The sequence below is a fragment of the Podarcis tiliguerta genome (genome assembly GCF_965153285.1).
Source record: "Podarcis tiliguerta genome assembly, chromosome: 5".
Lineage (NCBI taxonomy): Eukaryota > Metazoa > Chordata > Lepidosauria > Squamata > Lacertidae > Podarcis > Podarcis tiliguerta.
Genome location: NC_139538.1, coordinates 39183346 through 39200373, shown reverse-complemented (window position 1 = coordinate 39200373; position 17028 = coordinate 39183346). Strand labels below are relative to the sequence as shown.

Sequence of the window (17028 nt, the reverse complement as noted above, 5' to 3'; positions counted from 1 at the left end):
GTCCTAACTTTGAAACATTATTAAAGTTCTTAACTCTAGCACAGATTTCCCCAACCTTGGTTCCCCAGATGTTGGATTACAACTCCTATAAACCCTGACTACCAACTCTGCAGGCTAAGGATGATGGGAGTTGTAGTCCAGAAACACCTGGGGAATCAAGGTTGGGAAAAGCTACTCTGGGGTAGTTGAGCGACTGAAGAACTTGCCATAGGCACATTATTCTCCTGATGTTTCTTAATCTAAGACAATGCAAATTGGACATCTTTATTTCATAGTTAAGCTGCATACACACAGCCAACCTAGGATATTGAGCCAAGTGATATTAAGAGATTTATTTTGATTTGTTCTAAAATCTACCCATCAGTAATGCTACTATGGGTTTTTTGTTCTCATATAATGAATGGGAAAGAATTAAAACAAGGCTCTGGTTAGATTAGAGATTGTGCAAAATGTCCAGACTCCTAACTGCAAACAAATCCTTCAAAAAGCCAATGAGAAAGTTCTTGTGAACTTTCTCTACACACTTTATATTTGGTAGCATTCATACCCTGCTCAGAAGTTTATTTCAATATTTTACAAAATTAAATGTCATTTCTACCCAATATGAAAATGACAAGTTCTAAACACCAGTTTTATATACACTGAAAGCTGAAGCTTTCTAGCTCTTGGGTATGATTGCTGCTGTACCAAATGCCTAAATTTATAGGTCTGAGATGCTATGTAATTAAAAGTCACTGCTGTTATGTGGGACAAATTGTCCAGTGTGGCCTAAGGAAGCATGGCTAGTTGGAGAATTAGTTGGAGAGGATGCCTTTTGTCTAATATGTACTCACAACATTCCCAGGTGTCCTGTGTCTTTTGTCCCATTCCTCCCCCAAGTGCCCAAAGCTTTCCCAGCCATTCCGAAGACAATTGGAGGCTTGTAATTAGCTGAAGTAGAGGTGCCTATTACACTTTCAGCTAAAACAGATTTAAACTAACAAACAATGAAAGAGGGGAAACTGTAATTGTGTAGACCTAACTAAAAACCGCAAAATTAACAGAGTAACCGAATTATCAGGAACACTAAAACAATACAATTAATTAACACCAACTATTATTGATACTACAGGAAGCTTCATATGGCAGGGAAACCATATACAAAAATACATTTTAAAAAAGAAAAAAATATGTATTGAGGATATGGTATTAAGTCTGTATGCAAAATAACTGATCTACTACTAGCCTATTCTTCCTCCAGTGAGATATACTGGTCCTTTATAGGGTAGGGAAACACAAAAACTGTAACAGTCCCCATATTAGCTGACTTGAGTTTAGTTTTATAAAGCACGTTAGTTACAAAACCCAAAAGAACCTAAACAGAATCGTGTGACCTAGTGGCTGGAGGAGTATGCACTGTACCCCTCAAACCAGAAGTGAGCAAACCTCCGGTTTGTGGACTTTTTCCTTTATTTTTGCCACATGAACCAGGATCCACAAAATGCCAGTCAAAGTTACCTGATCACAATGCAGCAAACCAAATCCACATCTCTGTTAATACAGATTAGGAAAGCCACACAAAACTTGGTCATAGGCAAACAAGTAAGATTATCATTTCATAGGTGCAGATCACCAACACTGAGAGATAAATGTTAAATCAAAGCCAAGAACTTAATCCATGGCAGCAGCCGCCCCTCTCGCCATTTATTTTTCCCCCAGCAGCATTTTAAGTCAGCACTCTTATTTATAACTTAACAAAATAAAAACTGTTTATAATATCATGAAAAATATGTTTCTTTTTAAAAATTTGTTGGTTTTGCATGGAATTCTCACCATCTACGATAGGGCATTATGGGTTTAGCAACATCATTTTAGCCATGTATGTTGAATGAAACCATGGCTACGAAAGGCAGACTAACACTTTTCACAAACTGAATTAAAGCAGCTACTGTTTCTTTTAGAGCTGTTAATGGGGTAGAGATAAGATAAATCATTTGAAGGAGTAGGGTAATAAATGCAAGGAAAGGAGAATACCTCTACGAACATAAGCAAACAATTCCCATACAAAGGGTTACTAGTGCATATTGTGTGCCTGCTGCAGTAACATCACATTGAAAACTGAATAGAATGAAGAAAAAGGGAAATGGAAATATGCTAAACCACAGCCTGGAGAAGAGCAACTCTGGCCACAAAATGCCATCCACATAAGTACATCAGACCTGCACAATCAGAAAGCAGGATAATGCATACAGAACATATAGAAATACAGAATCATAGAATTGTAGGATTTGAAGGGGCCACGGGGATCATCTAGTCCAGGGGCCCTCAAACTTTTTAAACAGGGGGCCAGTTCACTGTCCCTCAGACACTGCTGGGGGCCGGACTATAGTTTGAAAAAAAATATGAACAAAATACAGAGCTACAAAAACAATTTAACAGCGATAATGACTAATAGTGATGATGCACATTAAACATGGGGAAGCCCATTTTAAAACCTGGTCATGGTTTCTAAGAGAAGTAGTATGTGCTTCAAATGTACGGTACTTTAAAGACATTGCACATGGAGCTGAGAGACATTTAAGGATGAACAACATGCATAGGTGGCCCAGACCAAAGCCCTTTAAAGTCTCACGTGACCAAAAGTCCTTAAAGAGACTTTAAGTCCTTAAAGAGAATTTACATCCTCAGTTTGAGGGTCCAGGGACCCAGCGCTTGCATGCGGAACAAACAAAAGGGGGGGAAACCCCACTGAGTTTGGACATTGTGTGAAAAACAGCTTTTTAAAAAATAGTAATTCTGGGAAGCGAGGGAAGCGGGCTTGGTGGGTAGAAGCGTATACTGATGACGGGAAATGGGAGAATGAAAAGCAAACTGTGGCACTCAAAACCAAATGACTGTTGAGAGAATAGTTGAGTAAGAAACTGCCTTTGCACAAGAAAGACGAAGAAAAGGAAACCGGGGAAAGAAAGGGAAGCAAGAGGAGAGGCTTTTTGGTTGAAACTGCCAGGAAGCCAAGTGGGGAGGGTGGGAAGTGCCAAGTGGAGAAAGGAGCATGGAGTGAGAGAAAACTTTGGGGCTCAGTCCACAACAGCCTCACCGCTCCTGGGGCTCCTCCATACCTCGTCAAGCTAGAGCAGCCTTTCTCCCGGCCGACGGGGCCTCGCCTTCCCCAGCCCTCTGGACCTGTGTGTTCCCTGGCACCGCCCACCATGTTCCTGTGCCGCTAAGGTTTTGGGCCAAGACCCATTAGATAGCGTCGGGTTCTGCACTTGCCGGGCCGGCTGGGTTCAGGACCCTGGCAGGCCGGATCTGGCCCACAGACCATAGTTTGAGGACCCCTGATCTAGTCCAACCCCTGCAATACAGGAATCTTTTGCCCAATGTGGGGCTCAAACCCACAACCCTGAAATTAAGGGTATCATGTTGTACAGACTGATCTATATGATGGCTACAGGCCAAATCAGGCCAATGCATATCAACACAGAATTCAGCACAAAGATGATTTTTTAGGAAGTATTTTCCTGCTTTACAGATATGGAACTCTATGGCTGAGATTACTCTCAACGTCAGCGTGTGAATATATGACAGAAAACTCAAAAATAAACATGAGTGCCCTTTATCACTATTCCCACCCCCATTTTCAGCAGACATCACAGACACAGGAAACAGAGAGACACAAACATTCTTCAAAATAAACACAACCCAAAATTAGCTGAAACTACCAAAAAAGGAATCAAATTAATCAATCCTATTATAATATAAATTATATCATAATTTCCAGGTACAATTAAAATTCCAACCCTGTCCTGGTGAGTGCAGTAAAATTGGTGGGATGACACACTGTCACCTCTCCCACTCACAAGCCACTGCTGCAGCAGTGCGTGAGCAACACACATGCACACACAACACACTGATGAAGAGAGCTTACCCACTGTTTTCTTTGCCACTGTCTAGTTGCCAAGCTGCCGCAGTTCTCTTCATTACTAAAATGTCCAGAAATAGCTCACTCTCCACTCACCGTTCACCCTGGCATCACCAATCACAGATAAGGAAGACAAGCCCACAACTCCAATCACAGACAAGGCAGCTTACATAAAACTACTACTGACCTGCCCAGCTATTGCTACCACCACTGCCACTAAGCTCAACACAATATGTATGTGGGTTCTTCACACGCCCATATATGAATTAAATAAATAATAATAATAATAATAATAATAATAATCGTATTTCACTTTTCCAACCACAATATTGATCTCAAAGTGGCTCACAATAATGCTAATAGTATTTGTTGCAATTATCTGACCCTTGCTGTGCCTTTGCCCAGCAGTGGACCGCCTTGCCCCTGTCTTAGGCAAAGTCCTGTCTCTCTAGATGGTGCCCACAATGAACTAATCTTCATAAATGTATGCACTAACAATTTGATTTTCTCACTTCTCCTGGCTAGTTGTTATCTCTCAGTATTAAGACATAGCATCCTGCTCTTGGCAAAACTATTACCATGTTAAAATAAATAGGTTAAATAAGCTGGATAACAACTTGCGAAAATAAGGAATAACTAATTTTACTTAAGAGCAGCAAAGGTCTCCTTCACCAATGAACAACTGCAAGCATGAAAATTCATGAAAGCAGCTGTTTTTATTCCAAAACATTAAGTAAATCCCCATGCTTCAATCTCTCTGGTATTTGCTACCTTTTCCTTCACTCATTTTCGCTATGCTGTTTATATTAATTTCCTCACTTGATTTATATCAAAAGGAATCCTTACCCATTGTTGTCTCCAGGTCTTTCCCAACATTTCCCAGCTGCCCTGAAAACTCTCAAAATGAAGCAGTGACTTTGGCCAAGCATGTAGTGAAATGTCCTTTTATCAGAATAGATGTCACACTGACCACAACAGACAGAAAAATAACTTAATGATACACTGGCTGGGTTTTAGATTAGCTTGAAATACACAGACACATACCAAGAGATAGAGGTGGTCTCAGTGCATCTGCTAAATATAGCTATCCTGATGCAGCATTCTTTTTGCAAGCAACTGGAGTGTGATAGGGACTGATAACTATAGCTGTTTCCTCTTTACTCACATCCTGCTTGAAAACAGCCCTATGAACAATTTGTCAACCTTGAGCTCCCCAAGAGACTGTCAAGTATTTATAAACAGCAAGAAGCATAACGGAAGCCGCTTGTTTTTGTAGAAATAAAAAAAATAAAATATCAGTATATAGATCCCATTAATACTAATACGGCTGAAGAGTTTGTTACTACAAGGTCAAAAACATATATATATATATATATATATATATATATATATATATGACAAAGTACTTTAATATCACTTGGAAAAATTTGCAGCTTCACTTACCACTGTGCAACAGTTATGCTTTCAATTTGAATGCACCCCACTAAATTTAACCTTGATGTCTGTTCATAGCTGGTCTGGACTCTGACAGAATCCTATAAAACTGTGTAATATTGTCTTTCCGTATTAACTACTGTTCCTAGCAATGCAAAGCAATGGCAAGCACTGTTGTCACAGGTAGAACTTTTATTCACAGGTGACATAAAAATCACATAGCTACTGGTGGATTTAAAAAGATCATACAAATACAATTAAACTGAATTTCTGTTTTTACAAGGCATGCTAACAGTGGATGAGACATGCAAGAGTTCTTTAAATAGCATGTATGAAATCAGTATTCAGTTCAAAATTTCACTCATTTGGGGCTTTATGTTCCAAGAAATATCAATCAGTTGTAGAGCTTGGATTCTTTCCCCCACTCCTGTTCACTTTATAGGCCACCCTTCTGTGCTATCATGGCACAAACGCTGATCCAGTACCTGTAGCTTGAGAACTGTACAAACATAATGGGGAAGAAAAAAGGGGAGCCTGGCTGTGCCTGTGGAAAAGCCAGATACGTCTGTTTTCCTGTTTTCTAAATACAGCTGCTTCCCTGGATCTACGCAAGTAAAACAACTGACCATACCAATTCACAAGCAGATTCTGGATTAGTAGTGTGTTTTACTAGAAAAGATGAAATAGAAACAGAATTTAAAATATAGGAGAATGGAAATGGCAGAGCATTTCTCAGTGGAACTGGATAGCCTGGATTGCCTCATTCAGGTTCAGTGATAGACACGTGCCCTTCTTCGTCTCCCACCTAAGGTGGAGGCACTGCTGGTGTCAAGGGTCTTTTCAGTATCTGACCCATATTGTGGGACACTTTGCTCCATGAAACATGGGTGCCTCCCACCCCCACTCTGCCTGACCTCCCCTGGCTAAGATTTTTATTCTGGCAAGCTAGCTTGCTAAGGTCATTTGCAATCTCTGCTGTTGTCACTTTCAAATTTTGTGCACTTTATTGTTGCATTTACTTTTTTTTATTGCATTGTGATTTTAAATTGTTGTAAGCTGCTAGGGACGCGGGTGGCGCTATGGGTAAAACCTCAGTGCCTAGGACTTGCCGATCGTATGGTCGGCGGTTCGAATCCCCGCGGCGGGATGAGCTCCCGTCGTTCGGCCCCAGCTCCTGCCCACCTAGCAGTTTGAAAGCACCCCTAAGTGCAAGTAGATAAATAGGTACCGCTTTATAGCGGGAAGGTAAACGGCGTTTCCGTGTGCTGCGCTGGTGCTGGCTCGCCAGAGCAGCTTCGTCACGCTGGCCACGTGACCCGGAAGTGTCTTCGGACAGCGCTGGCTCCCGGCCTCTTAAGCGAGATGAGCACGCAACCCCAGAGTCGGTCACGACTGGCCCGTACGGGCAGGGGTACCTTTACCTTTACCTTTAAGCTGCTATGAGTGCTGCATAGGTACTAGAACACTGGAACAGATGCATGCAATATATAATAAGCCCACAGTGTGTGTACATTTAAATTGTGGGCATTCAGCTTTATGCATGTGGGGGGGAAATAAAAATAAAAAGGGGGGAGAGGTTCTGGGGAAAATGACTTGGACAATCCCACCCACCATTTAACCCAATGTGTTTTGACTATACGTGATTTTGGCTTTAGGCGCAATCCCCAGACTGTAACGCCCACGCAAGATGTGAGCTTACTGTAAAAATAAAAGATAAGATAAGATAAAATAAAATAAAATAATTAGAGGAAAGGTAATATTGGGAAGGATTGAGACCAGGGCATGTGGTCATTCTACTTGTGGGCAAGAGGTTCCAAGCTGCCTCCTCTAAGAAGCAGCACCCCACACCTCCTAAAAAGCCTTCACAAAATTTGGGAGGCCCTCCAGAGTGGCATCTCATAAAGGATGTTATTGGTAGGCATCTGGGCCTGCACTGAGAGCAGAAGTGTTTCTGCTTGTAATGAGATCTTTCCTTATGTTACTCATCATTATTTATGTGGTAAGTGCTAGCTAACAGGTGCCTACAACAGCTTTTACACACATCTATTTCAGCACTGCTGACCACACACTGCTGCAAAGTAGTTTCATTTTTTCTTCAAGGCACTGCTTGAAATGCTGCATAAACTTGCAAAACTGGTTTGACTGAAAATATGGCGGGACAAAGGGGAAATGAATGTTTGAACAGTAAGTAATGAGGGCTGCACAATGCTACCTTCAGGTCTCTAAAAAGTTATCATCTGCACACTGGCAGAAAAACAAAGGCAGTTCTCTTAAGACATTCTAGGAACAAGTGAAGTAACTTTATGGTTGCTTCCCTTGCTAATATTTATATGTCAGTCATGTCCACAGATAAAGTTTATATTCCATCTTGCTGTCTCTGTCTCTTTATCTTTTCTGAGGTTACCGTGGAACAGCTGACACGAGACTGCTTTCTCTGGGAAAAAAGTAATCTCCCAACCCAGGGTCAAATTCCTTTCTCCATCTGGAAGTTTATTCTGAACAACTCAAAATTTCAACAAATCCAACAACAGATTCATATTTGCAAAAGCGCAATGAAAAGTGAGAAGTTAGCAAAGCAAAAAAAGAAAAGATAAAAGCAACTGCACTGTTCCCTATCCATGGAAACTAAAATTTCATTTTCAAGTCCCCAAACTGTATTTTGCAACTCAGTCTGAGTAACACAGACCAATCAGGGTTTTTTTTTTAATGGACTTAGATGTGACATATTCATCATCACACTTCATAAGCATCCCTCCTGCATTCTCCTTTTAATCTCAGCCCTTGACCATAAGGTGGCCACCCAGACCTGTGATCATAATCTGAGGTCCTTCTTCATGTGCAACACAAGAATGGGTCTTTTCTGCAGTGGCTCCCTGCTTGTGGAATGCTCTCCCCAAGGAGGCTCACCTGGGGCCTTTGTTGCATATCTTTAGGCGCTAGGTGAAAACATTCCTCTTCTCCCAAGCGCTTAGCTAATTAAACAATCAATGGCCTTTTAAACTGTGGTGGGTATTGTTTTTGTTTGTTACTACAGTGGTACCTCGGGTTAAGTACTTAATTCATTCCGGAGGTCCGTTCTTAACCTGAAACTGTTCTTAACCTGAAGCACCACTTTAACTAATGGGGCCTCCTGCTGCTGCCGCGCCGCCGGAGCACGATTTCTGTTCTCATCCTGAAGCAAAGTTCTTAACCCGAGGTACTATTTCTGGGTTAGCGGAGTATGTAACCTGAAGCGTATGTAACCCGAGGTGCCACTGTATGGTTTTTTGTGCCCTGTGGTATTTTGGTGAAGGGCTGTATAGAAATTTAATACATAATAATAACCTATTGCTTCCAGCATTCATGGCCAGCATTATGGATCACTGACATTTGTTTTGTACTTCCTAGGACAATGATTCCAAACCACTAGGCCACAGGATCTTAACAGATGAAGTCCTCTGGTACTGGTTATAGAAGGTTGCCTGCTGTGTAAATCAGGCATAACCAAGTGCTAGCAACTGTTGTTGACCTGTTGAAAACACTTTCACTGTCAGCACAGAGAAGCCGAAGCTCAAACATCACTACAGTTCAGAACAAGAGGTGTTATGGTATCTTAGATGTATCTTTAACTGTTTTACTGGGCATCCTTCTTATGGGTAGTAGGTTTATTTGAACAGAAAATGTGGCAGACATGGATAACTCCTAAAATATTAACTCAGGACTTCATATTTGGGTTTGTGGGCCAATGGCGTATAAATGAATAGGTGAGAATGCAAAACAAACAATCGATAGCTGAAATGTGGAATTTGAATATGGTATGTAACTTCAACCAAACTTTTGCAACAAAAACCACTGGGGCACAGCATTTACCTCATTTGGACATAACTGTAAATAATTGTTTAGAGTGATGATCTCTCTTCATTTACTCCATCCTGCATGGCCACAAAAAGATCAATAAGCATTTGCTTCCATTTTCAACTGCTCAATTTTATGTCCAAACTGGGAACTGCAGTTAGTACTTACTACTGTTTATCTGAACAAGCCAGGATTGTAAACCAGTTTGAAGCTGGTTTGTTCAGACAAACCTTAATTAAACTAACAAAAATATGTTCCTGTTTGGAAATATTAATAAAATAGGGTTAGTTGAAACCAGGAAGCAAATGCTTCTGATCTCCTTTCCCTGCTTCGCTCAATCTTGTATTTTATGTAAAACTTTTTGGAAAAAAGAGAAATCCATTGCCATCATTGTAGCATTTCTGTCTCAAACTTCTAGTTGTTGCCTAATAAAAGAACTTCAAATTTTCATCATATTCACCTGTTCATATAAGCAAACAATTGGGACCAAATGTTTTGAAAAACTGAAGTACATTAAAGCAGATTATGTTGAACATAGGTTACCAACCAGCCAGCCATGAACAAAGGCAAAGATTGGGTGTTAAATTATCTACCAGTAAAACAACTTTCCTTTCCAAGAGAACAAAATCTTTTTACAAACAATCTCAATCTCCTTTTCCTTCCCATTTCTTTACTCGGTGATGAATAACCATGATCCATCTCTTCTTCAGTTTGACTGTTCCTGAAATGTGTCAGAATGGATGATGCTGAGTTGCAAGTTGGATATGCATTCATAGTAAACTGTGCAGAAACACCCTTTCAACAGTAAATAATTCCATAAAGTACTATTGTCAGAGATCTAAAATAATCCACAGAGCAATTCTTTGGTTAATACTGATTAAATATTTCAACCTTAACTCATGAAACTAGAATATGTTTACAAAAGGTCTCCCTCTTAAGTTACACCTTCAACAGAAACACTGTGCTATTGAGACTATGCAAATGATAAAACAATATCTAGAAATACTCACATTTACCAGAATCTAAGCCACCTGCACTGAAAACAGTGTAAGATGAAGTCATCTAGCCCTATTATTTATAGATGACAAAAATCTTGCGCATATCTTACTACTGAAGTTGTTAATGCTAACATAAAGGATTACCAACTTGGAAATCAAGTCCACACCCGAAGGCAGTTTTCTGTGGTTCCCAGTGGCTCTACTCTTTTTGAATTAAAGTATTTTTCAGGTGGTAAGCAACTTTGCTTTTACATCCATCTTTCAAATTTGAATGCAGCAAGTTTGTAATACGTAAATATTTTTATTTTTAGGGGACAGGGATGGCGCTGTGGTCTAAACCACAGAGCCTCTTGGGCTTGCTGATCAGAAGGTCGGCGGTTTAAATCCCCACGACGGGGTGAGCTTCCATTGCTCGGTCCCAGCTCCTGCCAACCTAGCAGTTCAAAAGCACGCCAAAAAGTGCAAGTAGATAAATAGGTACTGCTCCGGCGGGAAGGTAAACGGTGTTTCTGTGTGCTGCTCTGGTTTTGGTGTTCTGTTGCGCCAGAAGTAGCTTAGTCATGCTGGCCACATGATCCAGAAAAACTGTCTGTGGACAAACATCAGCTCCTTCGGCCTATAAACCGAGATGAGTGCTGCAACCCCCGAGTCGCTCAAGACTGAACTTAACTGTCAGGGGTCCTTTACCTTTTACCTTTTTATGTGTACACAATGCTATGCCTTACCACAGAGGCTCCAATGGCATCAAATTTATTATGAAACTTGGTCATTTTTGATGATCCCTCCCCACACTACAGAGGGCAGAATGTGCTCCCATCCAAGAATCTATAACCTGTCCATTACTGTTCTATATAACATTACCATATTGTGAAAACTACCTTACATCTTCTCTCTTTCTCCAGGAGAGACTATAATACATATTTTCTGGGGATAAAACACTTGAATGTTATTTTCACAGGAGTTTTATTTTCAAATGGAGAACTATTTTATGGGCTTAAAAAGGAACAGGAAAATGTAAAAATGCCTCTGGCCTCTGAGCAGCAAGGGGCCACTTACTATCTCTACACTCCCAGAATTAGGTCAATTCACCAGCCAGCTCCACCCCCTTCCCTGTCCCCCTTCCCCAGCTCCCCAATAATATTTCTGGAGTAGTAAAACAAGTAGTTAAACAAGCAAAAATCTTGTTTCATGGTGGCAGAGCCGATACTTGAGTCAAATAATACTTCCATATCTATAGGTACAGCCTGGTAAACAAAGCTATTCAGGAGTAAATTCCACGAACTTTGTGCTAAACAAGCTGACCAAAACCAGCCCCAAAAACAGTTTTGCTGAAGCCTGTCAACAGTGTGATCCCTACTCACCATTCTCCCTCGCAACAGCCAAGATAGTGTAGTGGTTAAAATTCACTGGGTGGCCCTGCATATGCTACTAACCTAGCTCACATAGTAACCCGTAAAGTACCCTAAGCTACATTATAAGGGAGACTAGAATGTTACTATGAGTTCCTTGGAAGATACAAATGTAACAATAAAATAAAAGAAAAAATGTAATATGTATAACCAAGAATAAACGAGTGTACTAATTCGTACAGAAATGTGCTCTGTTTGCAAGCCTGAAAACAAATTATCCAGATTTGCCAGAAACAATGGAACAAATCAGAACTTATGCTCAGTGCTGCTATTTAACATAAAGAAAGAAACCTTCAGTATTTGATTTATCTTCAAACAAAGCAGAACATATCCATTTCATCAGAGAAGTACTAAAGAGCAAGGTCTAATTCAAATGTCAATATACTATATTCCCTACCTCACCCTTACCTAGTTAAATTACATTCAAGATAAGATAAACAGTGAAAACAAAAATGCCTAAGTCCAAGAATAAAGCAATATATAACTTATTCAAGATAGGGAGAAAGTAACAAATTTGATTGCTACAGCCCCTTACGCAGAACTAAAACTATGTCTACTTAACAACAAATGTGCAAAACAAAAGTAGACCCTCACCAAATAAGTGTTTGAACATAGCCAAGATTCTGAAATTGACAGATGCAATGCCTACCCCAATGTAGGAATAAATTAACACAAAAGTAGTCAAACAGTCAGACACCAAGAAAATAGCCTAAGTGTCACCTCATTGCTTATTTTTAGCATTTGTGAGTCATTTTGAAAAATATTTTCAAAGTGACATGCAAAAAGATAAACCAGCAACATTATATGATTAAAATACTAAAAATCAAGCATTATATAACAAGCAAGCAAGCAAGCAAGGAAGGAAGGAAGGAAGGAAGGAAGGAAGGACCAATTTAAATAGCAAACAGCAATCCAATCAAGAGTGGATATTAAAATGCACAAAAACCCTAGGTCATTAGGGGTCAGTTAAAAGCCACATTGAACAGTAAATCTAGTGTCTAAATTAAAAGAAAAGAAGATACCTCACAGATCTGTTCAGGAAAGGGTAGGGCAGTTCAGGATAGTGTGTGTGTTTGTGTGTGTGTGTGTGTGTGTGTGTGTGTAAGCCTACCCCACTCTGATTTATAAGGTGTCATCACTAAAAACAACCTCTCCATAGTAGCCACCAGATCAAGTGATATATACCACTGATCCCTACTTCTTAGCAGGTATATTTTAAGAATGTATTTTCTCCATATATTACAACGAGTGGTTACAGGTACCAGTATAGCTTTTGGTTCAGCCTGTTTCCAAAATTTGTTTCTCTCAGATTTCTCCCTATACTGCCCAGGGACTGTACATTTTCAAGATTATTAAGTGGGTAACTTACCAAGTCAAGGACTATTGATTGGCCTCTTAGCAGATTTTGCAGAGGATGAGGTAGGAAACTCAAGCTCAGGGGGTACTGCTTCAATGGTGTGGGTGTGTTTCCTTCTTTTCCTACAGAATATGGAAGTCAGCTAAATGCTGTTGAGATTGACTGGCACTGTAGGCCGGAGTGGTAATTCTGCAAGAAGTAGAAATGAACGCCCCTCCCTGTTGGCAAACATACAGGTATTGGAATGTGCATTATTCTTTGGTGGTGTACAGGATGTGGGCAGACTGAAGGATTTCAGTTGAATGGCAACAGCTAGAATAAAGAATTTAGTATTCTGGCAGACATGCCACTTATATTAAAATAGGGCAAATTGCATACTATGGACGTGGGAGGGTTCCCAAGTGTTTGGTAATAATGGAGGACTATTATTCTATCACATGTTACAACTCTTATCATCTCCCCCACTTGATGAATGTTGGGATTGCTTTCATTGCTGCAGTGAGATTTGGGCATACTGAGGCAAGCAAATTCTGGTCCAGATTTATACTTGAGTGCCATTGGTGACAGGTAAGGGGTAATCCGTGTGATCCGTGTGGGATGCACGTTCGCAACCCGCAGCGTTCACAATCTGCATCTGCACATCTCCGCACGCGTGGGTTGCGATTCCGCACTTCTGTGCATGCACAAATCACGATTCAGCGCTTCTGCGCTTGCGCGGCCACCGAAACCCGGAAGTAACCCTTCTGGTACTTCTGGGTTTCGGCGCTCCGCAACCCAAAAAAATGCAACCTGAAGCGTCTGTAACCCCGAGGTATGACTGTATACCAATCTCTTCCTACAGCAAATGGTTAAAAGCCCTGAGTATACTCTCATACGGTAAAAGGTAAACGACCCCTGGACAGTTAAGTCCAGTCAAAGGCAACTATGAGGTGAGGTGCTCATGTCGCTTTCAGACTGAGGGAGCCGGTGTTTGTCCACAGACAGCTTTCCAGGTCATGTGGCTAGCATGAATAACTGCCTCTGGTGTGATGGAACACCATAATGGAAGCCAGTGAGCACAGAAACGCTGTTTACCTTCCTGCCGCAGCAGTACCTATTTATCTACGTGCACTAGTGTACTTTCGAACTGCTAGGTTGGCAGAAGTTGGGACAGAGCAACAGGAGTTCACCCCATTGCACAGATTCGAACAGTCGATCTTCCAATCCGCAAGCCCAAGAGGCTCAGTAGTTTAGACCACACAATGCCACCCACAAGTAGATAAATAGGTACCGCTGTGGCAGTTTCCATGCACTCTGGCACTTGTCACTGTGTTCCATCGCACCAGGAAAGCTGCCTGTGGACAAACACCGGCTCCCTCAGCCTGAAGTTGAGTTGAGCGCCACACCCCATAGTTGCCTTTGACTGGACTTATGCGTCCAGGGGTCCTTTACCTTTTTTACCTTACTCTCATAGGGAGAGACTGACATGACAGTTTTTAAAGTCCCAGTGAGAGTAGCAAGGCACATAGCACACGCTATATTTAAAGCAGATAAATCTTTAAAACTAAGTCAGGCTTACAGTAAACAAACAGTAATGAAGATATCTGTATGCCTTCAGGTTTATTTTTAAAAAGGTAACATATTTAACATTTTTGAACAAGTAAGCAACCACTGATCTTGACTTCTTTTCTGCCACTAATGCATTATTAACACAATGCTACAGGATCAGGTACTTTCAGAAAACTCAGGCTGCAGTTCTATACAGTGGTACCTCGGGTTACATACGCTTCAGGTTACATACGCTTCAGGTTACAGACTCCGCTAACCCAGAAATGATACCTCGGGTTAAGAACTTTGCTTCAGGATGAGAACAGAAATCGTGCTCCAGTGGCGTGGCAGCAGCAGGAGGCCCCATTAGCTAAAGTGGTGCTTCAGGTTAAGAACAGTTTCAGGTTAAGAACAGACCTCCAGAACGAATTAAGTACTTAACCCGAGGTACCACTGTACATACTTACCAGGGAGTAAGGCCCATTGTTTACTTGGGACTTACGGTCAAGTAAACATGCATAGGATTGCACTCTCAGAGGGTGAAGTACAGTGTACTCACTCACTAGCCTCGTGGGGGAGGGAAACGGGGGACAGGACACAGCATGTCAAAGTACAGCTTCAGTTTCAAGTAAGAAAGCAGATATTTACTTGCAAGGCAGATATACCCACTTCTAGCACCACTAAGACTGTGGCAGACATTTTGTTTACTAGATTAAAGATAATGGGAAGCCTGCAAGAAGAAAGTAAGGGAGAGCAATTCCAGAGCAGGACCAACTCTAATGAGAAAATTCTAATGAGAGAAAACAACAGCCACATGTTTTTACTTACACTTCTTTCCACAAATGAGGAAGCTCTCTCACCCCCAAGACTCTGCTATTTTATAGACACTTTCATACACCTCTAAATCTATAAAAACGACTCTTCTACTTTTATCTCATGTGTATGAGAGAACAAATAACACTGCATAACCACAGTGTTACATTATGAGAGACCACCAAACCCCAAATCTACAACCTTCCTGTGCTGGAAAATATGACAAATTTCTAATTTTACCTCGGGCAGCAAGATCTGTTCCTGTGTACTTTCAGCCCATAAAAACATTTACTTATGCAACTGTACAGAAGAGTGAAATGTGTCTCTATTATTAACTTCACTACAAATAAACAGAAGAGAGTCAGAAAGAACCTGATCAACTTACTCTAAAGTATCTGAATTTCTGACGGTTTCTAATAATAAAGAGCAGATGCAGTCTTCAGCAGCGTCTGGTGCAGTACTTTCAGTCCACTTCTCTCGTCTTGTTTGTTACCATCTCACACACAGTATTTTTCTAATCCACATGTCTGACCTCATCTATATCTCTTCTTCTTCACAATGAGCAAGTTCCTCAGAATTTGATGCAGTTATTAATAGGATTATTCCTGCATTCAGCCAATTTTGAGGAATTCTGTGCAACTCCCCACAAGCTGATTAGCTGTCTGCTTAAGGAGGAGCAGGGACAGATTTGCTCCTACTGGCAGCAAACTCAGGAGACAGGCACTGACTGTGAAAACATGCTGTTTCCGGTCTGCGGTAGAGCTAAGAGGCACTTCCTAACTCAAGAGGGTGTATGGAAGTCTCCAGGAGTCTGAACTCCACCTCTTCACCAACTCAGTATTTAGAGAATAGGTCTAAGGTAAGAATTATGATTACTGACAGATCTGCTGCATGCCATGCATATGGAAACTCCAAATAGCACAGGAGTACCAAGCAAACTATCCTGCCCACTCACTTACTACAGGTCTCAGTTTTTATCTGGGAATTTTCTCCTACATAATCTCCAACACCAGAGAATGTAAATGTGAAATTGATGTTGTTTTAAAACAGTTTATAATGGAGAGTAAACTGCGTTCCAGACAGTAATGTTTGCTGATCTTTTTTTTGAAGGAATCATATTTTAGAGTGATCGCCAAAAATGATTATTTCAGATGAGGATCTGATGCTGGTTTAAATGATCATCTGGTTCACCCACTATTTGTAGCAGGTGCTTAAAAATATCTTATAGCTGGAAATATAATATATTTAGCTGCACAAAGGTCTCCTGTTATCTTGAACAAACTCTGCCCATTCCTCCATGCGGCCTCTTTTAACTAGAACTCCTTACCCAGAACACTTATGTGGTGCCACTTCCCACTTTGAATCCCAGTTCAAGAGTCACAACTTCTGTGAAGCCTTTAACCTACATCAGTGCCAAATGAAATGAAACCTAACTACATGTTACTTCTTAAATGAATTATGTCCTTGTTACCTTCACTGTCCCATTGTAATAAATATTACTCTAAAAGTCTACATAGAGGAGACAACAGTGGAGGATAAATGGGAAGGAAGTATGTTCAATTCAATTTGACACATTTAGCCTTAGTTTTACTAGGGAATTAGGAATTGGGGATTGTGCCAGAGGTTTCAGGGGGATAGTGGGTTCTGACGAAAGATTTGAAGGAAAAAAGCACGGCAGCACCACACAGGTGTTCTGGGAAACAGTTTATAAGAAGGAGCAAAAGAGAAAAGGCGGAGTAATTTGAGTTAACAAGA

The 17028-nt window shown here is 40.8% G+C and overlaps 1 protein-coding gene across 18 annotated transcripts in view; it reads right to left on the bottom strand.

The window, feature by feature from the left end:
* DGKD (diacylglycerol kinase delta) overlaps window positions 1-17028 on the bottom strand; it is a 70187-nt gene that overhangs the window by 31325 nt on the left and 21834 nt on the right. For 2 of the 18 annotated variants that reach the window (XM_083441224.1, XM_083441225.1), the window contains exon 1: window positions 4748-4869. The exons of 12 other annotated variants lie outside the window; for them this stretch is intronic. In XM_083441224.1, the coding sequence (XP_083297350.1) occupies window positions 4748-4777 (30 nt within the window). In that variant the 5' untranslated portion in view covers window positions 4778-4869. Of the gene's footprint in view, window positions 1-4747; window positions 4870-12945; window positions 13152-15658; window positions 16019-17028 lie in introns of those variants that run through there. 4 more of the 18 variants (XM_083441226.1, XM_083441228.1, XM_083441229.1 and 1 more) reach the window with 4 other exon arrangements.